This window comes from Bombina bombina, chromosome 1, assembly GCF_027579735.1.
Source record: "Bombina bombina isolate aBomBom1 chromosome 1, aBomBom1.pri, whole genome shotgun sequence".
Taxonomy (NCBI): Eukaryota; Metazoa; Chordata; class Amphibia; order Anura; family Bombinatoridae; genus Bombina; species Bombina bombina.
In genome coordinates, this window is record NC_069499.1 from 1,422,435,237 (window position 1) to 1,422,462,687 (window position 27,451).

The 27,451-nt window shown below is 38.7% G+C and overlaps 1 protein-coding gene across 1 annotated transcript in view; it reads right to left on the minus strand.

Annotated features, from left to right (window-relative positions):
* Positions 1–27,451, minus strand: part of VPS45 (vacuolar protein sorting 45 homolog) — a 210,755-nt gene that overhangs the window by 165,108 nt on the left and 18,196 nt on the right. Inside the window, exons 3-4 of the mRNA XM_053705388.1 lie at positions 22,823–22,957; positions 21,591–21,651 (exon numbers count right to left, since the gene is read on the minus strand). Of these exons, the coding sequence (XP_053561363.1) occupies positions 21,591–21,651; positions 22,823–22,957 (196 nt within the window). The remainder of the gene's footprint in view (positions 1–21,590; positions 21,652–22,822; positions 22,958–27,451) is intronic.

The following is a 27,451-nucleotide window of genomic DNA, read 5'->3' on the forward strand; positions in this document are numbered from 1 at the left end:
CCGAAGGGAAGAGCCACCAACTGGTAATGCCTGTCTAAGAAAGCGAACCTGAGGAACTGATGATGATTTCTGTGAATCGGAATGTGGAGATAAGCATCCTTTAACTCCACAGTAGTCATATATTGACCCTCCTGGATCATAGGGAGGATGGTTCGGATAGTCTCCACCTTGAAGGATGGGACCCTGAGAAATTTGTTTAGGATCTTGAGATCCAAGATTGGTCTGAAAGTTCCCTCTTTTTTGGGAACTTTAAACAGATTTGAATAGAAGCCCTGCCCCTGTTCCTCCCTTGGAACTGGGTGGATCACTCCCATAACCAGTAGGTCTTGAACACAACGTAAGAATGCCTCTCCTTATCTGGTTTACAGATAATTGTGAGAGATGAAATCTCCCCTTTGGAGATGAAGCTTTGAAGTCCAGAAGATATCCCTGGGAAACAATCTCTAGTGCCCAGGGATCCTGGACGTCTCTTGCCCAAGCCTGGGCGAAGAGAGAAAGTCTGCCCCCTACTAGATACAGTCCCGGATCGAGGGCTACTCCTTCATGCCGTCTTAGAGGCGGCAGCAGGTTTTTTGGCCTGCTTCCCCTTGTTCCAAGCCTGGTTCGGTCTCCAGACTGGTTTGGACTGGGCGAAATTTCCCTCTTGTTTTGCATTAGAGGAAGCTGAAGCTGTGCCACTTTTGAAGTTTCGAAATGAATGAAAATTATTCTGTTTGGTCCTTAATTTATTGGACCTATCCTGAGGAAGGACGTGACCTTTTCCTCCAGTAATATCAGAAATGATCTCCTTCAGGCCCGACCCGAAAAGGGTCTGTCCTTTGAAGGGGATGTTAAGAAGCTTAGACTTTGAAGTAACGTCTGCTGATCAGGACTTAAGCCATAGCGCCCTGCGCGCCAGAATGGCAAAACCTGAATTCTTAGCCGTTAGTTTGGTTAGATGAAAAACGGCGTCAGAAATAAAGGAATTAGCTAATTTGAGAGCTTTAATCCTGTCTAAAATATCATCTAACGGGGTCTCCACCTGTAGAGCCTCCTCAAGGGACTCGAACCAAAAAGCCGCTGCAGCAGTAACTGGGGCAATGCATGCAAGAGGCTGGAGAATAAAACCTTGATGGATAAAAAATTTCTTAAGGAGACCCTCCAATTTTTTATCCATAGGAACTAAGAAAGCACAACTGTCCTCGACGGGGATAGTTGTACGCTTAGCTAGGGTAGAAACAGTCTGCCACGAGTCCCGTATAGCGACATCTATGGGAAACATCTTTTTAAAAGCAGGAGGGGGAGAGAACGGAACACCTGGTCTATCCCATTCCTTAGTAATAATTTCCGAAAACCTCTTAGGGACTGGAAAGACATCAGTGTAAACAGGCACTGCAAAGTATTTGTCCATTTTACACAATTTCTCTGGAACTACAATGGGGTCACAGTCATCCAGAGTCGCTAAAACCTCCCTGAGCAATAAGCGGAGGTGTTCAAGCTTAAATTTAAAGGCTGTCATTTCAGAATCGGACTGAAGTAACGTCTTCTCTGAATCTGAAATCTCACCCTCAGATAGCAACTCCCTTGCCACGGCTTCGGAGCATTGTGAGGGTATATCGGACATAGCTACTAAAGCGTCAGAAAGCTATGTATTTGTTCTAGCCCCAGAGCTGTCTCGCTTTCCCTGTAACCCTGCCAGTTTGGACAATACCTCTGTGAGGGTATTAGTCATAACTGCCCCCATGTCTTGTAAGGTAAACGCATTGGACGCGCTAGATATACTTGGCGTCACTTGAGCGGGAGTTATAGGTTCTGACACGTGGGGAGAGCTAGATGGCATAACCTCTGGTGATAAATCTTTAAATGCCATAATATGGTCTTTATAATTTATAGAAATTTCAGTACATTTGGTACACATTCTAAGAGGGGGTTCCACAATGGCTTCTAAACATATTGAACAAGGAGTTTCCTCTATGTCAGACATGTTTAAAAAGACTAGCAATGAGACCAGCAAGCTTGGAAAACACTTTAATAAATGTGAAACAGCAATTAAACAAAAACGGTACTGTGCCTTTAAGAGAAAAAAAAAAACCTATCACAAACTGCAAAACAGTGTTAAAAAGTAGTAAACTCTTCGAAATTTTTACAGTGTGTATAAGGGACTAAAGCAGCATTGCACCCACTTGCAAATGGATGATTAACCCTTTAGGCCCCAAACCGGATTTGAAAAACGTTAACAGTTAAACACCTTGCCACAGCTCTGCTGTGGCTCCTACCTGCCCTCAAATACGATTTAGGGAAGAAATAAGCCCCTTTATAGTGGTCCTCAGATGCTAGAGGACTCCTTTAGGGAAGCTGGATGTCTCAGTCTGAATAAGACCTGCGCATCTAGAGCGCGAAAACAGGCCCCTCCCACCATGCACTCGATGTCAGAGGGCCTTAAGAAAATACTCCTAGGACTATCTGACTAGCCATGTGGAAACTAGGCCCCAAAAAACGATTTATCACCATAAGAGAAAAAAAAATGTTCTTTCTATATAACATGTAAACGTTTTGTCACTAAGAAATATGAGTATTAACATGAATATTACCCTTTTTTGTAAGCATGATCCCAGTCGATGTTAAATCACTGCATCAAGCTTACCTCAATTATACAAGGCTCTGTCAGCATTTTCTAGATCTTATCATCTCTCTAGAAATAAATATGCTTAACATACCTCAAGGCAGGTAATCTGCAAACCGTTCCCCCAACTGAAGTCTTTCCCATACTCTTCAGTTATGTGTGAGAACAGCAATGGACCTTAGTTACAAACCGCTAAGATTGTCAACCTCCAGGCAGATTCTTCTTCTAATTTCTGCCTGCGAGTAAAACAGTGCGATGCCGGTACCGTTTAAAAATAACAAACTCTTGATTGAAGGTAAAAACTACACTAAGTCACCACATATCTCTTGATACTTCCTATCTTGTCGAGAGTTGCAAGAGAATGACTGGGAGTGGCAGTTAGGGGAGGAGCTATATAGACAGCTCTGCTGTGGGTGTCCTCTTGCAACTTCCTGTTGGGAAGGAGAATATCCCACAAGTAATGGATGAACCCGTGGACTGGATACACCTTACAAGAGAAAACTTTACATTGTTCCATAAAAATTTAGGAATGGAGCTCATTTACCTTCAACGAGTGACTTTTTATAAAGGTTATACTTTAGTTATTTACAAGAGATTGAAATGTCTTGCATCAATAAATCCTTAAAGGGACATGAAACCTAAAATGTTTCTTTCACGATTCAGATAGAGCATTCATTTTTAAAAACTTTTCAATTTACTTCTATTTTTAAATTTTGCTTCATTCTCTTGGTATTATTTGTCAAAAGAGCAGCAATGCACTGCTGGGAGATAGCTGAACACATCAGTAAGCCAATGGCAAGAGCAACATATGTGCAGCCACCAATCAGCAACTAGCTTTCATCTTCTAAACCTACCTAGGTATGCTTTTTAACAAAGTATACCAAGTGAAGAAAGCAAATTAGACAATAGAAGCAAATTGGAATGTTCTATCTGAAAAATTTTGGGTTTCATGTCCCTTTAATTTATTTTTCACAGAATACTTATGGCTTGACAAAGCATAACAAAGGATTTGACATATACGTCATTCTTAAAAAGAGACATTAAATAAATTAAAGCAAATCAAAAGTTTAGCCTGAGAATAATAAGCAGATAGTTTTAAAAAGGACAGTTGCTTTAGGGTTCATAAATTAATGGGCACTGCCATGTTGTCCCCTAGGTTACCTTCTTTACCGAGGTCAATTGGGAAAGCTATAAATGGGTCACTAGAGAGTGTGTAACCAATGTGTAATTGTAATAAGACATTTTTGTTGTGTTGCTATAGAATAGAATATCAGCCAAGTGTTAAGGTTTTAAACACAAATTAACATCCTTTTTACTTCACTAATTTTTCAACTACCAAACTCCACCCAACATTTGGCTTATTTGAAGGAGCCAATCTGGGCTTTAGCTTACAGACAACAAGGCTAGGCACAGTCAAAGTTTGTATACATTAAAATTGTTTTGCAATTGTTATCTGATAGATCCCATTAGGAAAATATATTGCAAAGCTGTTTCATTATGCATAACTAAACATTTTATATAAAACTCTCAAGGTGTTTACAGTCCCTTTAACAGAAATTGAACAGCTTTAATTTTAAATTGCAAGTGAAACATTATTGCAATATATATCTATTATTTATATTGCAAATAATTGCAAAAATTGTGCTTGTTTCTCCCAGGGAAGCTTGGGTTAATACTTTTAAGGAATTTATGTGAGCTTTTGTTTACTTTTTACTTAAAGGGACATGCCACCCACATTTTTTCTTTTATGATTTAGAAGAAGAATGCAATTTTAAACATCTTTCTAATTTACTTATATTATCTAATTTGTTTTATTCTCTTGATATTCTTTGATGAAAAGCATATCTAGATATGCTCACTAGCTGCTGATTGGTTGCTGCACATAGTAGCGTCGTGTGATTGGCTCACCATGTGCATTGCTTTTTCTTCAACTAAGGATATTTAAAAAATGAAGCAAAATAAATAATGGAAGTAAATTGTAATGTTGTTTAAATTTCTATTCTCTATCTGAATCATGAAAGAAAGATTTTGGGTTTAGTGGCCCTTTAAGCGCTATGGTTTTTAAAAGGTGGATTATCAGTTTTGCATCAACAGTCATGATAGGAAATTCATTCTTTACAATACTAAGTTGAATCAGTGCTAAACCTCCTTAAAGGGACAGTCAAATCCAAAATTCTTATTGTTTTAAAAGAAAGATAATCCCTTTATTACCCATTCCACGGTTTTGCACAGCCAACATGGTTATATTAATAGACTTTTAACCTCTGTATCTAAGCCTCTTCTGACAGCACCCCGATCACATGGCTATTTGTTTATTATATATTGACTTGCATTTTAGCCAAGTAGTACTGTGTCCTGCACAACTCCATGGACCCACATGGATTAGCAGTCTCTTGTGAAAAGCTAATAAAAAAAAAAAAAGAATGTGGGGGCATGTCTAGCCGGCGCCATGACAAGTCGCACTCTTTAGCAGCTCTAGATCTAATATAAACTTTCAATTAAAGTCTACCTGAATCCTAACAAACTACTGATCTTCAACGCTTTTATTTGATCTTTAACAACGACAAGAACTGCTAGCCATACGTTTAACTTAATTCCAGTGCTTTTTGAAGATTAGAACTACATCGTCACAAGAAACGGCCCCGGCCTTCAACTACTAACCTTGCTAACGCCTCCCCATATAGCAGAGTACAATACGGTCATCAAACTGCTAGCTTAATATGGAACACCCAGATATTCATACCATGCTGACGGACCTTATAAGTAAGGCGGACAAACGATTTAACGAGCTTACCGCCATTGTCAGAGGTATACCAGCACAGGATCACGTAGGATATCTACCTAATAAGGACTCAGACTCCACGGATCTAACAGAGGATGTATCCCCAGTGCAGCTGTGTTTGCAACCACAGAGAGAGGAGTCTGATGATGCCCTGGACTACAATTCAGTAATTAGCAATGCGGGGGACCCTGTATACAGTCTAACTGGCACACCATTTTCCTACTGTGAGTACACCTAGCAACATCTACCTGCGAGTGCCGCCTTGCCGGACCCTAAGCTCTATGTACTTGCCATACGCGCTCAGCCTACCCGATTGTTATCAGTTCCTTCTTTGAGCTCCGGAGAGAAACAGGCATTTGATCAGTTGCCTCCGGCCTCTGGCTGGGGAGATGCGGCCGGCTCCTCTGGTCGGAGATCAGAGCCTACTCGTTATCAGCTTACTGGTCTGTTGGCATATGATGTGATCCACTTAGCTAAGAGAGTTTTGACCCAGCACACTTTGGAAGTCGGATCTGTCATGTTGGTTCATAATAGACTGCAACGGTATCGTTTAAGCATTGGAGTGGGCTGATTCTTAAACACAGCAAAACAAATCTAAGGCAGTTTGCCTCTCATCCGAGTTTAACAATTTTCTTTTTCTTTGCATTGTGACTCTTCTAGGTTAAGAAGAGTATGTTATATATACACTGCACTGGGATTTAGTTCTAAAATTTTGTTTTTATATGTGTTAGACTGGTGTTTTTCTCAACTCTCATATTAACTCAAATGTTTTATTCCCGTTAGCCTTCCCCAAAATCATAGCCACAGATATATTCGAATAGTTTATCTTACATGTGAAAGATGGTCTGTCTTGTCGCAGGTTTATGTTTTTGCAGGGACTTGATAGGACCGACTCACTTTTACCATTAGATTTATTGGTGCTCACTCCTCACAATATATTTCTTCCTGGCTTTATTATGTAATTAACCCCACAGAGTTCCTACATAGCGGGACATTAGTTATACTCAGATGAGTTCTCCGTTAATCAAAAATGGTCTTGAGGCTGTGTATTAATATTGAGCAATCTGTACATATTTTGTCTAGGTGATACATCTAAGCAGACCGCTCTACTACTCTCAAGCTCCTGAGCCTTAAAGCTGTAGCCCTCTTGTATATTTTCCTTTTTATCATTGATGGCAGCTCTTTCACAATTAGAACCTTCTCTAATAACTAACGGCTAGATTTAGAGTTTGGCGGCCAAAGGGGTGCGTTAGCTACGCGTGCTTTTTTACTCCCGCACCTTTTAAATACCGCTGGTAATTAGGGACAACTATCAAGCCCTTGCCATAGCACAGATACAAAGGTCCAATGGACAGATGACCTCCCACCCTCAGGAGATTGTTGATATATTTGCTCAGTTTTATAGTGAACTGTATGACGGTACAAAGACACAGCACAGCCCCTCAACGCAAAAGATATTTGATTCCTTCTTGGTAAAAGCGAATTTGCCACAGATAACTGAGGAAGATAGGGAGGCCCTAAATACCAAAATAACACATATGGAGGTGTTGACGGCTATCAAAGAACTTAAGCCAGGTAAAGCTCCAGGACCCGATGGGTTTCCAGGAGAATACTATAAAGCATTCAAAGAACTATTAGTGCCCCATTTGGTAGTGTTGGCAAACCATATTATGGAGGGAGGGACGATACCTAAGGATCTCCTGAGGGCTAGAATAGTGGTCATACCAAAACAGGGGAAAGATCCCACAAAATGTACTAGCTATAGGCCGATCTCTCTTATCAACCAGGACCTCAAAATTATAACGAAAATTATGGCCAATAGATTAAAACATATCTTACCCTCTATTATACATGCAGATCAGGTCGGGTTCATTAAAGATAGGGAAGCCCCAGACAATATTCGCAAAATGGTTTCGGTAATAGATTATCTACGAGACAAAGGAGTGCCTTCTCTGGTCCTTTCACTGGACGCGGAGAAGGCATTCGATAGGGTGGATTGGAAATATATGTTAGCGATTCTTACAGAAATGGGATTTAATGGGGGATTTTTACAGGCTATTAAGGGATTATATTCAACACCTACAGCACAAGTCAGGGCAATAGGACACCAATCTAAAGAAATATGTATACTTAACGGTACGAGACAGGGATGCCCGCTCTCACCTTTAATCTTTGCACTATGCATTGAACCGTTGGCAGCATATATTCGGAATTGTCCTGATATATCAGGAGTGGAGAGTCTGTTTTCGCAAATATCGGGCTATAAAATCAATGCTGATAAATGCGAAGCATTGCCTTTATCTATCCCAAAACATACGATTAAATTGATCGAAGCCAATTTTGATTTTCAATGGGCACCAGAAGGGTTGAAGTACCTGGGGATTAAGCTAACTACACACTCCTCGAAGTTATATATGGCAAATTACACTCCCTTGTTTAAGGCAATCCGATCTGAGTTAGGGAAATGGAGAAAGATGGGCTTTTCCTGGTATGGTAGAATGTCTGCGGTGAAGATGACAATCTTGCCCAGAATTCTATATTTATTCCGTGTACTCCCTATTAAAATCAATACTTCAGACCTAGACGACCTTCAGAAGGATATATGTAGGTTTTTGAGAGATAATAAGAAATCGAGGATATCCCGACATATCTTACAAAGACATAGACAATTGGGAGTAATAGGCGTCCCTAACTTACACGACTATTATACAGCAGCCCGGTTGGCTCAGACTGCGATACTGGGGAGACGACAGACTGATATACTTTGGCCTGCTTTGGAAGCAGAAATGCTGAGGCAAGAGACACCGGATGGTATTCTCTGGAATAAGAATCTGAAAGACTCAGACGCCCTATACCAAAATAAAATCACGATGCTCACTAGAAAACAGTGGATAGCTGCTAACCGGGAGGGAGGGATAGTTCCTACACACACACAAGCAATGCCACTGAAATACATAGTGAATGAAGACTCCAAATATAGAATTAGGAAAACAAGGGGTTATACAGGGTGGCAGACCTGCAGTCCCAAGGCAAAGTACTGACTTATACCCAACTTCAAGAAAAAATAAAACCCACTCATCTGCAGTGGTTTCTGTATCTCCAGACAATGTCAGCCATACGGAATTACTTAGAGACAGCCATGACGCAAAGACAACAGTCCACCTTGGAATGGCTATGTACTTCTCCTAACAGGCCCAAAAAAGCAATCTCTAAATTATACATCTCTATACAACAGACCAAGAGCCAGGCTAAATCCTCAGTAATGATACAATGGGAAAGAGATCTAGGCAAAGAGGTTGAGATAGACGACTGGGTTGAAATGTTTTCTCAGGCTAGTAAGGGACTTATTAGCGCAGATCTTAGAGAGAATATTTTGAAGACATCCTTCAGATGGTATTTGACGCCAATGAAAACCGCTCATATGATTAAGGGGAGCGGTAATCATTGCTATAGAGCAGTGCTTTCCAAACTGTGTGTCGGGACACACTAGTGTGTCGGCAGCAGTGTGTAGGTGTGTCCCTGCTTCAGCAGAAATTTTTTTAAATTTTTTTTTTTTTTTTTTAATTGTGTTTTGGTTTCTGACTTTCCACCTGCCTGCTACGCATATCACATGGTTGACACGTGATTGATACCTAGTGGGTCACAGATAATCTTAACCAATTGGCACAGCTCAGTGGAAACTGAAACTATTAACATTGGCGGATTTGGCGGAACATTGGCTCCTGACTGCACGTGTAGTCTCCTTAATTGGCTCGTGACTGCACGTGTAGTCTCCTTAATTGGCTTGTGACTGCACGTGTAGCCAGTGAGTGGGACAGCAGTGTGTTTGCAGCGCAGGCAGTAGTCAGTCGGTGTCAGGCTACAAATATGAAGTTAACGATGGAACACAATTCACAGATCTTAATTTATTAATAATTGTTTTGTTTCACTATTGTAAAGGAATATCACTATGGCTTAGTGATATTCTCACCTAATAGTGATAGTTTAGTGGTTTATTTTGCCACACCCCAGATTATGCAGTTAGGGTTAAGCAAACTTGAATAGGATTTGTAGAAATTGTTCTCAATATTAAGTTAGCTTTAGTTCTTAAGTTGCAGGTGTAGTAATGGTTCTATTAACTCTCAGAGTCTTGTGCAGTGTAACACATAAATATTTAACTAGTAACCAGGTTCTGTTAACAGTTATACATATGCTCATGCAGTATTGCTATTTTATTTGCAGAGATTACTTGTACCTTGTCTTGTGTTGCACTTGTAGTGTGGCAGAGCTGTAATGAATGCACAGCCTGTTCTGTGGAAGTTCCAGTTTCACTGTGGAAGCTGTGTTGTTTATTAATCTGCAGTCAGGATGTTTCAATAAGGGTTAAAGCCAGATTTTCAGTGACAAGTTCTGTGGTAACTCTCCTTTAAATACTAACTACACAGTGAAAGTTCTCCAAGTAACAAAGCATTAGAACACATAGAATAATACTTGCAGTTTGGTTCAGGCAGTTCATTCAATTGATTGCATGTCAGCTCCTAAGTTAATGAACACTGCAGTTGTTTGGATGAATTCCAGTTAAAGTTGAACAAAGTATGAAAAAGTTCCTGTGAGGAAAAAAGTTCAGAAAACAAGTTATTCAAAGTAGTTAGGCTCAGGTAAATAGGGTAGCCTTGTACTCCAAAATACTAAGCAAAGAGAATTGATTTGGGGTGGTTTTTAAAGGCAAGCTGCAAGTTTGTTGCTTGAAGGATTCCGCTGGGTCCTAGAAGGAGCTAGGTTCCTGACATGACCCCCCACTCAGGGCAACGGTCCCACAGTTGCCGGTCTGGGACGATTTGGATTTCTGCGATGGAAGAGAGTGACCAGCCGTTGAGCTCTAAGATTGGTTGCAGGTTCCCATGTGTCGTCATCAGCTGAATAATTTTTCCAGCGTACCAGATATTGTAATTCACCTCTATGGAACCTGGAATCCAGCAGGGAATGCACTTCATATTCGTCTGGATCCAGTGCCTGAGGAGGTGGTGGAAGAATGAGTTGAGAGTGACGAGTGGCTCTGTATGGTTTCAATAGTGACACATGAAATGTGGGGTGGACCTTAATACTATCAGGTAATTTAAGAGTCATTGCGTTTTCATTGACAATTCTAACTATAGGGAATGGTCCTATGAACAGACCCGAGAGTTTCTTACTCGGTATCTGTAATTTCATGTTTTTGGTGGATAGCCAAACGAGATCACCTATGGCGTATATAGGTGGTGGTCTTCTCTTGAGGTCGTAATAATGCTTTTGAGTGAGCTGAGCATTTTTTATGTTCTCCTCAATTAAGCGGAAATTGTCTTGTAAGGAATCATGTAGATCATCGATTAAGGGTGAATTTAAGGTGTCTGTTGCAATGAAAGATATTGTTGGATGGTAGGCATAATTTGCATAAAATGGTGTAGATTTTGTAGATGAGTTTACAGCATTGTTATAGGCAAATTCAGCCATGGAGAGGAAGTTCATCCAATGTTCTTGATGGTAGGAACAATAGCACCGAAGATATTGTTCCAGCCATTGATTCAGTCTCTCTGATTGACCATTGGTCTGAGGGTGAAATGATGTCGAGAAACGATGATCGATCTGTGTTAAGTCACAAAGTTTTGTCCAGAAATGTGAGGTGAATTGTGTTCCTCTATCGGTGGTTATTATCTTTGGTAACCCATGTAGCTTGAGTATGTTATCTATGAATAAATGTGCTGTCTCAGAGGATGTGGGTACTTTGTGATACGGCACAAAATGGGCCATCTTAGTAAATATATCTATGACCACTAGGATTGTTGTCTGTTTATTTGATTCAGGTAAATCCACTATGAAATCCATCGATAGATGGTACCAGGGTCTCTTCGGTACTGGTAATGGAGTTAATAATCCATACGGAGCTCTTCTCTCGGATTTCGAAGTGGCACAAATGGCACAAGTTAAGATATAGTCTCGGATGGATTCTTTCATTTTTGGCCACCAACAATCCCGTGAAAGCTGTTCCAAGGTTCGGTAAATTCCTGGGTGTCCGGCTAATGGAGAGTCATGGTATAACTTGAGCAAATTTATTCGCAATGCTTTGGGAATGTATAATTTCCCTTCATGGTAGTACAGGTCATCAATCTTATGCACAGAAGAGTGAGGTAGCTCCGGCTCCTTGAGACAATGACGTTTGATTTCGGTTATCACATCGGTGGTTAGACCTACAAAACATTCGGTAGGTAAGATAGTGGTATTTTGGGTTGTTGTTTTAGGTTTCTCAGGTAGGCGAGACAGAGCATCTGCTTTACCATTCCTGGAGGCAGGTCTATATACAATATTGAAGTTGAAGCGCGAGAAGAATAAACTCCAACGGACCTGTCTTGCTGAAAGAGTTTTGTTGTTTTCTAAATAAAGTAGGTTCCTGTGATCTGTGAAAATGGTAATAGGAAACTTGGTACCTTCGAGAAGATGCCTCCAGTGTTCCAGTGATCTTTTTATTGCGAGGAGTTCTTTATCTCCTATGGAATAATTTCTTTCAGCTGTTGACATCATCTGTGAGAAGTAAGAAACTGGATGGATGGGATCGTTTGGTGTTTCCTGTTGAGAGAGAACTGAGCCTAAGGCAAAATCAGAGGAATCAACTTCCAACACATAGTGGTGTTCGGGGTTCGGAAATCTTAGAATGGGTGCTGATGTAAAACTATCCTTTAAATATTCAAAAGCTGAATTAGCGTCTGGATCCCAGTTATAAGATGAGTTAATGCTGGTTAATTTCGTCAGTGGTTTTGCTATCTTGGAAAAGTTTCTAATGAATTTCCTGTAGTAGTTTGCAAAACCTAGGAATTTTTGGAGTTCCTTTCTGGACTTGGGTATTAACCAATTTTTGACAGCGTCTACTTTTTGTTTTTGCATAGTGATACCTGTTGGTGAGATATCATATCCAAGGAATGACACATGCTTGGTATGGAATATGCATTTCTCCAACTTAGCATACAGTTTATGCTCTCGGAGCCTAGACAGTACCCATCGCACGTGTGTTTTGTGTTCTGTTTCATTTTTAGAATAAATCAAAATATCGTCTAGGTATATCACAAGACAGATGTCTAAGAGATCTCTGAACACATCGTTTATGAAGTGTTGAAAAGTGGCGGGTGCGTTGCACAGTCCAAACGGCATGACAAGGTACTCATAAAGGCCATACCTTGTCCTGAATGCGGTCAACCATTCGTGTCCTTCTTTTATCCTCACTAAGTTATAGGCTCCCCTTAAATCGAGTTTCGTGTATATAGTTGCCTCAGATAACCTTTCGATTAGTTCTGGGATTAATGGGAGTGGGTAACGATTTTTTATTGTGCGTTTGTTGAGTTCTCTGTAATCGATTATGGGACGTAATGATGAATCCTTATTCCGCACAAAAAAAATTCCGGCACCTGCTGGTGATGTTGATGCTCTGATAAATCCTTTCCGTAAATTTTCTTCGAGATACTCCTTTAAATGATCCAATTCTGGCTTGCAGAGAGGGTACAAGTGTCCATAAGGGATGGAAGAACCAGGTTGAAGTTGTATTGGACAATCGTATGCACGATGAGGAGGCAAGTTCTCAGCTTCTACTTTACTGAATACATCCTTGAAATCTGCATAAGGTGAAGGAATTTGCAACTCAGGTTTTTCTGTAGCTATTTCGGTCTGGAGTAGAACATGTTTGTGGAAACATGTTGTTTTACAATAGACTGAATCAAATTTTATGGAAGATAGTGACCAGTGGATAACTGGATTATGTAATTTGAGCCAACTAATACCCAAAACCACTGGGAAATGTGGTGACGAGACAACATCAAATGAGAGGTGTTCTGTGTGTCCTGCTGTAGTAACTGTTAACGGTGTGGTATGGTGTGTGATAGGGCCAGTTTTAGGTTCTGAACCGTCAATCATATGAAAAGAAAATGGAGTATGCTTTTTTATAAGGGGTATTTTATTTTGCTTTACAACATTATAATCAATAAAGCATCCATAAGCTCCCGAGTCTATGATGGCTTCAGTAGTCAGCTGATCTTGGTCCAACTGTATGGAGAGAGTTAACATGCAATAAGTTTTAGTTTTTGTGGTGTTTAATAAATAACTTGTAACTTTGAACTTACATTTCTTGTTTTTCTGTAAAATGGGACACTCCTGGACTGAATGTGTAGGATTGGCGCAATACATGCACAGATTATTACTCTTCCTGCGGTATCTTTCTTCTGTTGTTAAAGGACCACGGGCTATTCCGATATCCATGGGAACAGCTGTTTGTTTACTATGTTGGGTTGGTTGAGGTGGGGAATAGATAGAAGGTTTTGGTCGGACATCTGCAGAAAACCTTTCTGCCTTCCTTTCTCGCAGTCTGCGATCCAATTGTTTTGCAGCATTCATCATTCCTTCTAGGGTTTTTGGGAGTTCTATCCTGGCGATTTCATCTTTCAAGCTCTCCGAGAGGCCTAAACGGAACTGGTTTCGAAGTGCAATCTGACTCCATTCCGAATCAGCTGCGTATAATTTGAATTCCGTGATGTACTCCTCCACGGGTCTCTTGGCTTGCTTAAGGTTCCTCATGGAGGCTTCAGCGGACATTTGTACATCAGTGTCGTGAAAAAGATCATCCATACATGTGAAAAAATCAGAAAGGGATCCTAGCACTGGGTCATTATGTTCGCACAGATTGTCAGCCCAGATTCTTGGCTCACCCCTCAGGAATGAAATAGTACTGAATACCTTGATCCTCTCTGTGGGATAACTGTGAGGTCGTAGATTATAAAGTAAATGACATGAATTCTTAAACTGCCTATACTGCTTCCTGTTTCCAGAAAAGAGCTCTGGTAGTGAAACTGAAGGTTCAGGTGTTTGCTGAGGTGGTGCAGTATGAGTAGTAAGTGAGTCTCTTATAATTCCCCTTAAAGACTGATTTTCAATTTGTAAATCATGAACCGCCTGAGCAAGCTGATCAACCTTTTGGGAGAGGTTGTAAACTATCTGTGGTAGATCTGGTGGCTCCATTTTTATGGCTTAGTAATATGTCAGGCTACAAATATGAAGTTAACGATGGAACACAATTCACAGATCTTAATTTATTAATAATTGTTTTGTTTCACTATTGTAAAGGAATATCACTATGGCTTAGTGATATTCTCACCTAATAGTGATAGTTTAGTGGTTTATTTTGCCACACCCCAGATTATGCAGTTAGGGTTAAGCAAACTTGAATAGGATTTGTAGAAATTGTTCTCAATATTAAGTTAGCTTTAGTTCTTAAGTTGCAGGTGTAGTAATGGTTCTATTAACTCTCAGAGTCTTGTGCAGTGTAACACATAAATATTTAACTAGTAACCAGGTTCTGTTAACAGTTATACATATGCTCATGCAGTATTGCTATTTTATTTGCAGAGATTACTTGTACCTTGTCTTGTGTTGCACTTGTAGTGTGGCAGAGCTGTAATGAATGCACAGCCTGTTCTGTGGAAGTTCCAGTTTCACTGTGGAAGCTGTGTTGTTTATTAATCTGCAGTCAGGATGTTTCAATAAGGGTTAAAGCCAGATTTTCAGTGACAAGTTCTGTGGTAACTCTCCTTTAAATACTAACTACACAGTGAAAGTTCTCCAAGTAACAAAGCATTAGAACACATAGAATAATACTTGCAGTTTGGTTCAGGCAGTTCATTCAATTGATTGCATGTCAGCTCCTAAGTTAATGAACACTGCAGTTGTTTGGATGAATTCCAGTTAAAGTTGAACAAAGTATGAAAAAGTTCCTGTGAGGAAAAAAGTTCAGAAAACAAGTTATTCAAAGTAGTTAGGCTCAGGTAAATAGGGTAGCCTTGTACTCCAAAATACTAAGCAAAGAGAATTGATTTGGGGTGGTTTTTAAAGGCAAGCTGCAAGTTTGTTGCTTGAAGGATTCCGCTGGGTCCTAGAAGGAGCTAGGTTCCTGACAGTCGGACTCACAGAGCTCTGAGGGTGGCAGCTTAAACGCTGAGCTGAAGTCAGTCGGATTTTTTTGCAACTAGCTCTCAGTAGTGCATTGCTGCTCCTGCTCTTGATATATGGATAGGAAGTGGAAGCTCAAAAATGCTTGATGATGAAATGTGAGTGTCTTTATCTAATATTCCGAAACTGTGTTCATCCCATCAACCTCATACATCCCATTAAAATAGTAAGTAGCTGTTGGTGATATTAAACTTTTTTTAATTCTTGCACATACATACGGTTACTTGTAAATGCATTTTGTTATTATATAATTTATGTATATGTCCGTATCTTTTAAAACAAAAGTTAGTTTAACCTCCTTTTTGCTAGTACAACTGAATTACTGTGTCGCAAAATGATTTAGGTCTACAAAGTGTGTCACCAACATGAAAAGTTTGGAAAGCTCTGCTATAGAGGATGTCAAGTGGTGGGTTCCTATATCCACATGTGGTGGGAATGCACTAAGGTAAGCGACATATGGCAGAGACTGTCCAACCTATTGAGTAAGGTGTTAAATGAACAGATAACTCTCACCCCAGCCCAAGCACTATTACACGAGAACATAGCTAGATACAATACACACATAAACGTGTTTATTAGGATTCTCTGTACCACAACGAGAATAACCATTGCCAAATACTGGAAGACGGAAATACCGTCATGGACGGAGGTCCTATCCAGAATCCAGATGACATTCTCATTGTACGAATCAGCAGCAAGAGAATTAGATATAGCGCCCTGGTTCCAAAAAGTCTGGTTCTACTGGATAATGGAAAATAATAAAGAATGACACTTTATAATAGGGAGAGGAGGCTCAGATAAGAAAGAGATGAGAAGGTATATCCTATATAGAGGCAACAAATATAGGAAATGGGTTGAGGATGGATGATGAAGGCGACTCGGACGGAGGCTCCCCCTGATGAGTTAATAATCTTTAGATGCTGTAAAGATAAAATGTGTAGTGCCTGAACATAACTCTATGAAAAAAACATATATATTGTTGATTTGTTGGTTTAATATGTTTGCATTAAAAGTTGTTGATAGTTTGTGTTGAAGATGTAAAGGAAAAGACCCCCAAAAAAATTACCCAATCCCTCACTAAGAATGCTAGTCTGAATAAGATTGCAAAGGAGAAATAAAGGGGGGAGGACTTACTACTGAAAATATCTCCACACTTCAGCATGATGACCTCTAGTTCAAGACTCTCACCTCAGAGAAAAGAAGAAAAATACGTACATCTGCCAAACTCTTTATGAGAGCAAATAAAGAGTACAATACACGAACTCTAAATAAGGAGAATACCCTAGAGTCGGGGATGCTTTTGCTAAGTAAATGTCATGTTATGTTACCCGATGTATTTCATTGGTGAAATGTACATATATGCTCTAAGAAAGGTGGAAATGATGTGGAGTTAATTAATAAAAATTATTTCAACTAAATACCGCTGGTATTTAGAGTTCACAGAATGGCTGGGTTTTCAGTGCGTTAGGCTCCAAAAAGGGAGCGTAGAGCATAATTTAACGCCACTGCAACTCTAGATACCAGCGGTGCTTACGGACGCGGCCAGCTTCAAAAACGTGCTCGTGCACGATATCCCCATAGAAAACAATGGGGCAGTTTGAGCTGAAAAAAAAACACCTGCAAAAAAGCAGCGTTCAGCTCTTAACGCAGCCCCATTGTTTTCTATGGGGAAACACTTCCTACGTCTGCACCTAACACTCTAACATGTACCCCGAGTCTAAACACCCCTAACCTTACACTTATTAACCCCTAATCTGCCGCCCCCGCTATCGCCGACACCTGCATATTTTTTTTAACCCCTAATCTGCCGATCCGTATACCGCCGCTACCTACATTATCCCTATGTACCCCTAATCTGCTACCCCTAACACCGCTGACCCCTATATTATATTTATTAACCCCTAATCTGCCCCCCACAACGTCGCCGCCAGCTACCTACAATAATTAACCCCTAATCTGCCGATCGGAGCTCACCGCTACTATAATAAATGTATTAACCCCTAAAGCTAAGTCTAACCCTAACACTAACACCCCCCTAAGTTCAATATAATTTTTATCTAATGAAATAAATTAACTCTTATTAAATAAATTATTCCTATTTAAATCTAAATACTTACCTGTAAAATAAACCCTAATATAGCTACAATATAAATTATAATTATATTGTAGCTATTTTAGGATTAATATTTATTTTACAGGCAACTTTGCATTTATTTTAACCAGGTACAATAGCTATTAAATAGTTAATAACTATTTAATAGTTACCTAGTTAAAATAATTACAAAATTACCTATAAAATAAATCCTAACCTAAGTTACAATTAAACCTAACACTACACTATTAATTAAATAAACTACCTACAATTATCTACAATTAAACCTAACACTACACTATCAATAAATAAATTAAATACAATTCCTACAAATAAATACAATTAAATAAACTAACTAAAGTACAAAAAATAAAAAAGAACTAAGTTACAAACAGCCAATAGAATGCGAGCTCAATCTGATTGGCTGATCGAATCAGCCAATCGGATTGAACTTGATTCTGATTGGCTGATTCCATCAGCCAATCAGAATTTTCCTACCTTAATTCCGATTGGCTGATAGAATCCTATCAGCCAATCGGAATTCGAGGGACGCCATCTTGGATGACGTCCCTTAAAGGAACCGTCATTCATCGGGAAGTCATCGGAAGAAGAAGATGGGTCCGCGGTGGAGGTCTTCAAGATGGAGCCGGTCCTCATCGGATGAAGATAGAAGATGCCGCTTGGAAGAAGATGGTTGCCAGTCCGGATCTACTCTTCTTCCCGGATAGGATGAAGACTTTGGAGCCTCTTCGGGACTTCTTCAGCCGTCGCTTGATAGAAGACTTCAGCCAGATGATGGATGTCTAGCCCCCGCTTGGGCTTGGATGAAGATTTCGGAGCCTGGAACGATCGGTGATACCTGGCATGGTGAAGACAAGGTAGGAAGATCTTCAGGGGCTTAGTGTTAGGTTTATTTAAGGGGGGTTTGGGTTAGATTAGGGGTATGTGGGTGGTGGGTTGTAATGTTGGGGGGGTGGTATTGTATGTTTTTTTTTACAGGCAAAAGAGCTGAATTCTTTGGGGCATGCCCCGCAAAGGGCCCTTTTAAGGGCTGGTAAGGTAAAAGAGCTTTGAACTTTTGTAATTTAGAATAGGGTAGGGCATTTTTTTATTTTGGGGGTCTTTGTTATTTTATTAGGGGGCTTAGAGTAGGTGTAATTAGTTTAAAATTGTTGTAATTTTTTTCTAATGTTTGTAAATATTTTTTTATTTTTTGTACTTTAGTTAGTTTATTTAATTGTATTTATTTGTAGGAATTGTATTTAATTTATTTATTGATAGTGTAGTGTTAGGTTAGGATTTATTTTACAGGTAATTTTGTAATTATTTTAACTAGGTAACTATTAAATAGTTATTAACTATTTAATAGCTATTGTACCTGGTTAAAATAAATACAAAGTTGCCTGTAAAATAATATAAATCCTAAAATAGCTACAATATAATTATAATTTATATTGTAGCTATATTAGGGTTTATTTTACAGGTAAGTATTTAGCTTTAAATAGGAATAATTTATTTAATAAGAGTTAATTTATTTCGTTAGAATAAAATTATATTTAACTTAGGGGGGTGTTAGGGTTAGGGTTAGAATTAGCTTTAGGGGTTAAAAAATTTATTAGAGTAGCGGTGAGCTCCGATCGGCAGATTAGGGGTTAATACTTGAAGTTAGGGAGGGCAGATTAGGGGGTTAATACTATTTATTATAGGGTTATTGAGGCAGGAATGAGGCGGATTAGGGGTTAATAACTTTATTATAGTATCGGTGCGGTCCGCTCGGCAGATTAGGGGTTAATAAGTGTAGGTAGGTGGAGGTGAGGGGGCAGATTAGGGGTTAATAAATATAATATAGGGGTCGGCTGTGTTAGGGGCAGCAGATTAGGGGTTCATAGGGATAACGTAGGTGGCAGCGGCGTGCGGTCGGCAGATTAGGGGTTAAAAAATTTTAATAGAGTGGCGGCGATGTGGGGGGACCTCGGTTTAGGGGTACATAGGTAGTTTATGGGTGTTAGTGTACTTTAGAGCACAGTAGTTAAGAGCTTTATAAACCGGCGTTAGCCCAGAAAGCTCTTAACTACTGACTTTTTTCTGCGGCTGGAGTTTTGTCGTTAGATTTCTAACGCTCACTTCAGACACGACTCTAAATACCGGCGTTAGAAAGATCCCATTGAAAAGATAGGATACGCAATTGACGTAAGGGGATCTGCGGTATGGAAAAGTCGCGGCTGGAAAGTGAGCATTAGACCCTTTAATGACTGGCTCCAAATACCAGAGGGCGGTAAAAACCAGCGTTAGGACCCTCTAACGCTGGTTTTGACGGCTACCGCCCAACTCTAAATCTAAGCCTAAACAAGTGTGGTTCTTATCATATATCCACATGTTAATGCCACCAAATCTACAGATGTTCTTTTTTTCTCTTATATTTAGTCCTTCCCCCTATGTTTCATACACTAAGGTCCAAGCGTGACTAAGACAAGCATCCAACCCGCTCAACCCTTGCCAATCTAGAAGTGGGTGGGTCTAAGAGTGGCCTAGGTACTATGCGGGACACACAGGTTAAAAGAGTCTAACACCAAGGCTTCATATTTATATTTATTGAATACCTGCGTATGTTAGAAGGGAAGTGTTTACATGGCTGTTATGCTGTCCAGTGCAATTAGCTAGTAGCAGAACATGACACTGCAACTTATGTGATTAACCTATGGGATATAAATTGGTTACATGTAAGAATATATACTATAGAAATGCAAGGTTTACCCTATTGTATAATCTCCACTATTGTTCCTGGATATGATATTTCAGCTGATAATCGGTAATGCCTCTAGCTTCCCATAATTGTTCGTAAGTATAACTGTTCTTAGGTATACGCAACACTATATATAACTGAAAATGTTCCTATTCATTTACACTTTGCCTCACACTTACGTAAGAGCGGCCCTAGCCATAGAATTCTAGGTTAGTATTACCCAATTCTTATTCAAATCTGTTCCTCCAGTACCCACTCCTAGCTACATCCTCCACACTTATCTATATACTCTTGTCTGACCGGATTGTACTCTCAAAAACCCCCCCCCCCACCCCTACCCTTTTTTGAGCGGCTCTTGCCCGCTGTATCCCCTTATCCTATTTACCTTCTCACTAGCAATGCTCATCATTTATTCCTTTTAATGATTCCCTGCAACTATATAATCCATTAGGCTAAAATCATCGTTTCGAGTTACTTTTACTTTTAAATTTCCATATGTTGTTTTTTATCTAGTTTATACAATCCCTGAGCAATAGTTACCATAATCTAATTTATAACACAGAAAATGAGGTCCTTACTATACAGACTTAGCATTATCCTTGACTTATTCTCATCATATCTAAAGTAAAATAAATCTCTTCACAGCACTTTGTGGATGCCTGTATCCTCCTCTTTGTATGTATACCAATATGATATCTTTGCTGTTAATTTAGCTGTTAATGGAACAGTAACCTCTTAGTCTGTACTGAAAACTTTGTGTCTTTGGATTGTTAAAGCCTGACCACTTGATGTATGTTTTGAACACCTCAATAAAAAACTTTATTTAAAAAAAAAAAAAAAAAATAATGAATGTAATACAAGTGGCTTAGAAACAGGCAGAAATTAAGAGGTTTAAATGTTATAAAGTATATTAATATAACAATGTTGGTTGTGCAAAGCTGAGGAATGGGTAGTAAAAGGTGTTCTCTATCTTTTTAAATTATAATATATTTGGTGATGACTGTCCCTTTAAGGAAATACAAGAGAGCAGTCTATCCCAGTCTGCACATGTGCAAACAGAGTTTGCAATTGGTTAGCATGGGTTCTTTTGTTCTGGGGGACAGGGATATATACATACATACATACATACATACATAATATACTACCAATACAAAAACAAAGCTGCAGTTTTAATTGGAAAATTATTCTTATATATAAAAGGTTCATAATGATGTAGTTTACAAATTGTGTTTAAATGTCCCTTTAATAATGAAATTTCAGGAAAAGGACAAAATAAATACTGTACACATATAGTTAAATATTTTATATTACAATATCAAAGTGCTAACAACCCTTCAAATAAATTTCAAGTAATCACTAAGTCAATACTCACAGAGAAAATAAACGCTGTACTTAGGTCTTCGCAGCTCCTTGATTAGGTATTCTACATTTTCCTTTTAAAGAGGAAGCAAAATAAATAAAACACACAAACATACTTACATTTGGCTCTAGATAGATGAAACAAAGATTAACATTGCATTTATTTTCCTTTTTTTTTTTTTTTTTTTATTTTATTTTTTTTATTAATGGGACAGTAAATTAAAAATATAAATTTTCATGATTCAGATATAGTATGTAAATTTAAACAAAATCTCAATTTACATCTATTAGAAAATGTGCTTTGTTCTCTTGGTATCCTGTGTTTAAAAGTAAATCTAAGTAGATTGATAGTGGTTCAGGAATGTGCACGCCATTAAGCAGACAGCGTACCCTAAAATTCTCTCCTCATTAATTTGTTCCCAATTATCCATTTTACCTGCTGGAGTGTATTACATTGTTTACAAATTTACCTTTATTTCAGAATTTTAATTAGCCGATTTTGCCTGTGTTATTCCTACCTATATTAAGTATAAGCTATAGAAAAGTTGTGTAAAAATAGCCAGCAGAAAAAATTAAACTCCCAGTGAGAGGTAGGAGAGAAAAGTAATAACATGTAATTTTTCCAAGTATTGGAATTTGGTCTAAAAACAGATAATATAAAGAAGCATATGTGTATACAGAAAATGATAAAATAAAGGAGGAGATCTGATTTGCCTGCAAGTTCAACCCATTTTATTGGGTTGTGGTTGCAAAGAAGTAAATCAGCTATTTCATATAGAAAAATAAAACCTAAAGAAGCAATTTCCTCATACATTTTAAACACAAGGGAAAAACAATTTTAGAGTACACTATCCCTTTGACACTGTTTGGCAGCAATTTTATGCAACATTGTATACAGTACATTGTTGCCACACAGTGCTAAAGACAAATGCACATTCCTGAGCTCCTATTAGCCTACCTAGGTGTACTCTTCAACACAGGATACCAAGAGAACAAAGAGAACAAAGACATTTTGAAAATTGAAGACCATTGGAAAGTTGCTGAATATTACATGCTCCATCTGAATCACAAACGTTTAATTTTGACTTTACTATACCTTTAGAATAAGAAAAAGTAAGCAACTCAAGTAAGGATTTTTTGTAAATAAACTTTAAAATTTAGTGACATACTCGGATTTTGAATGGAAACTTTGGATAATTTTTCCCCCCACACGGAACAGATAAGAAGCTGTCAATACACAATTACCTTAGTTGGCCGAAGAAAACATATGGCTTTTAAGTGCTTCATGTTCTCTCTGTTGCCTGAATCTATGCGTTCAAACAAATACACCTCCTTCTGTAGGATCTCAGACTGCGTATACACCATGCTGACCACGCTCGTCTACAGGACACGAAAAAACAAAAGAAACTCTGTTTTTCTAGTTCCTTCAAAATGAGAAATGTTTCAAATATTGTTGTCAACATAACACCACTGTACGTAGTAAGAAAAAAATAATAATTTTGTATGTGTGTAATGTGTTTATTTGCTAATGGACTTCTAGATACATTACAACTGATTTTCCCATTCATTCCACATATACAAGTGCTAAGCAAATCCTGCCGTGCACATCTAAGCAACGTTTCTAGTATTCGCCCTTTCCTTACCTAAGAAGCACATAAATACTAATTCATGCCCTCATTTTGTCACGTATTGAATACTGCAACCTACTCCTAAATGGTCTTCCCAAATTCTGCCTATCCCCCCTCCAATATATCGTTAATTTTTCAGCTGCCCCGATCTGACATTCTCTACACTTGCTCCCTTTCTTTAGAATACAATGCAAAATATTAGCCCTAACCTATAAAGCACTTAACAGCCTCATTCATCACCAAATACTCCCTGAATGGCCCTCTTTGGTCAACCTCTGACCTTTCTTAATATCTCGGCTTCTTATTTTCTGCTTGTGTCCTCTGGAACGATCTACCCAGCTCTATCAGTGCGTCTTCAACCTTGTATAGTTTCAGGCGCTCTTTAAAACCCCATCTATTCAGAGAGGCTAACCCTCTCTCCTCTGATTTTCATCCTTACTAAAATAAATCTTAAACTGCCTTGACTCACTGCTGCAACTACCCCAAAGCTTATGTCTCTGCACCCTCAACCTATCAACTGTAAGCTCTTTGGAATAGGACCATCTATGGAACAGAATTTTGAGGTGCTATACGAATAAATAAAAAATTAAAGAATAACTACTCCATAAAAGTATACTTGTTTTTTAATAAACGCATATTCGGGTGGAAAATGTAACTAATGTGTACTAGACAGCTGAAAAAAGAAAATAAAATATAGGGGGAAATTTACCCATCTGCAATTACTTACTACAGAACTAGTGAGAACTTCCAGCCCAGCAACATGTATATTATGCACAAGGCTATCACTTTTTGTACCTCTTTTTTTTTGTGTGGCACATTTATAATGATGTAAAAGATTTTTAAAATCAAATATAACCGCGATAGTAGTGCACCTCCTGCTTAAGCTTATTAACTTATAGGTATGTCTTACTGATGATCACTGAGCAATAGTAGGATGGGCCTATCTGCCAATAAGGAAGTGCCCAACTGATAGTGCTTATTAATAGTGCAACTATTGCTGCTGATTGGATCAGCATCAGTTTCCACTCAGGACCTGCAGTGCTCTATGTGTCCCGAGTAGTACTTCTAGATAGAGGTGCTGGGTCAGTAGTCTTAAAATTACATGCTCTAAACAAACTAACACATCATTTTCTTTCAACTATAATAGCCCTTTAACCACTTGCACCATTTGGAGATAGGTACTAGGTCACACAGTACTTAGCCCAGCGTATTGTGTTGACAAAGTACCTACCTGTTGCGGTCCCGGCTGTCAGCTTACACAGCAGGAGCCGCAACCAGGGGCAGAAGAGCTGGTCATGCTCCCTTACCATATGAAGCCAGATTGAAAATCAAACAGACATTGTCACTCTCTGTAGCGATAATCTGTTGGTGCCAGGTGGGAGAGAATGAGGGAAATATGTGAATCAGCTCAGCAGAGGAGGGGAAAGGGAAGAGTGTGGTTTACTACACTACAGAAAAGTTGGGGAGAGGGGGACCCTACACTACAGAAAAAAAAGAGTAATCGCTCGGAGAGGGGACTGTAGCTAAATTGGTGGGGGGGGGGGAGAGAGCTGTTTGGGAGGGATCAGGGGGTGGGAGGTGGCATTTAGGAGAGTAATCTCTACACTTCAACAAATATTAAAGGGACACTTATAAATAAAAAATTAAAGAATAACTACTCCATAAAAGTATCCTTTCGTGATTCAGATAGAGCATGCAAATGTAGGCAACTTTCTAATTTACCCCTATTATCAATTTTTCTTCGTTCTCTTGCTATGTTTTTTTTAAAAAGAATGCATCTAATCTTTTTGGTCAGAAATCTGGACAGCCGTTTTTTATTGGTGGATCAATTTATCCACCAATCAGCAAGAACAACCCAGGTTGTTCACCAAAAATGGGCCGGCATCTAAACTTACATTCTTGCATTTCGAATAAAAAAAAAATTGATAATAGGAGTAAATTAGAAATTTGCTTAAAATTTCATGCTCTATCTGAACCACAAAAGAAAAAAAATGTGGGTTCAGTGTCCCTTTAACCTTACAAGCTAACTGATAAACCCCTTCACTACCAGGAATTTCAAATGTGTGGTGCCTTCTATTTGCCAAAAAATAATGACAAAGCCATTCATGTCTGCCGTTTCTGAACAAAGGGGACACCCAGTGAAGCTTTTACAACCATTTGTCTTATGACTGCAGTAGTTGTGTGTAAACAATTTCAGTGAGAAGCCCAAAGTTTGTGAAAAAGTTAAAGATTTGTTTTGAATGATCATATTTGGCGGCCAAATGATAGCAATCAAATATACCAAAATGGGCCTAGATCAATATTGTGGGTTGTCTACTTTAAAAAAAAAAAAAAAATTTATATATATATATATATATATATATATATATATATATATATATATATATATATATATATATCTTTCAGAAGTAAGTACATTTTTAAAAAATCTACAAGTTTTTCTCTGAACTTCCCAGTAGTGAAAGGGTTAAGCTCACGGTCACCTAGCAAATATAGAGTTCTTAGTTATAAAGAAAATTCTGTAATTTATGAAGAACTGGAATTAATCTTAAAGGGATACTAAACACAAATTTTTTCGTTCATGATTCAGATAGAACATGCAATTTTAAGCAACTTTCTAATTTACTCCTATTATAAATTTTTCTTCGTTCTCTTACTTTCTTTATTTGAAAATGCAAGAATGTAAGCTAAGGAGTTGGCCTATTTTTGGTTTTTGCACCCTGGATAGCACTTGCTGATTGGTGGCTATATTTAGCCACCAATCAGCAAGCACTACCCAGGTGCTGAACCAAAAAAGGGCTGGCTCCAATTTCTTACATCCCTGCTTTTCAAAAAAAAGATAGTAAGAGTTGACAATAGGAGTAAATTAGAACGTGGCATAAAATTGAATGCTCTATCTGAGCCATGATATAAAAAAATGGGTTTAGTTTCCCTTTAAAGGAAATAAATACATTACAAAATCATAAATGTTAATGTAGTTTTTTTAATACATGTGTTATGCAATACATGTGCTCTGTGATCTCAAGCATTATCTTTAACAAATTGGATTCTGGAGAATCACAGTTAAATAGGTTTAATTTAAAATAGAAATGGCTTGGAATTAAAGACATGATGACAATCAAAACTTCTACCTGCAATGACCCATTTCTTTCATGTAATTAACAAGAGTCCATGAGCTAGTGACGTATGGGATATACATTCCTACCAGGAGGGGCAAAGTTTCCCAAACCTTAAAATGCCTATAAATACACCCCTCACCACACCCACAAATCAGTTTTACAAACTTTGCCTCCAAGGGAGGTGGTGAAGTAAGTTTGTGCTAGATTCTACGTTGATATGCGCTCCGCAGCAAGTTGGAGCCCGGTTTTCCTCTCAGCGTGCAGTGAATGTCAGAGGGATGTGAGGAGAGTATTGCCTATTGAATGCAGTGATCTCCTTCTACGGGGTCTATTTCATAAGGTTCTCTGTTATCGGTCGTAGAGATTCATCTCTTACCTCCCTTTTCAGATCGACGATATACTCTTATATTTACCATTTCCTCTACTGATTCTCGTTTCAGTACTGGTTTGGCTTTCTACAAACATGTAGATGAGTGTCCTGGGGTAAGTAAGTCTTATTTTCTGTGACACTCTAAGCTATGGTTGGGCACTTTATTTATAAAGTTCTAAATATATGTATTCAAACATTTATTTGCCTTGACTCAGAATGTTCAACTTTCCTTATTTCCAGACAGTCAGTTTCATATTTGGGATTATGCTTTAATTATCATATTTTTCTTACCTCAAAAATTTGACTTTTTTCCCTGTGGGCTGTTAGGCTCGCGGGGGCTGAAAATGCTTCATTTTATTGCGTCATTCTTGGCGCGGACTTTTTTGGCGCAAAAATTCATTTTCGTTTCCGGCGTCATACGTGTCGCCGGAAGTTGCGTCATTTTTTTGACGTTATTTTGCGCCAAAAATGTCGGCGTTCCGGATGTGGCGTCATTTTTGGCGCCAAAAGCATTTAGGCGCCAAATAATGTGGGCGTCTTATTTGGCGCCAAAAAATATGGGCGTCGCTTTTGTCTCCACATTATTTCAGTCTCATTTTTCATTTGCTTCTGGTTGCTAGAAGCTTGATGTTTGGCATTTTTTTCCCATTCCTGAAACTGTCTTATAAGGAATTTGATCTATTTTGCTTTATATGTTGTTTTTTCTCTTACATATTGCAAGATGTCTCACGTTGCATCTGAGCCAGAAGATACTACA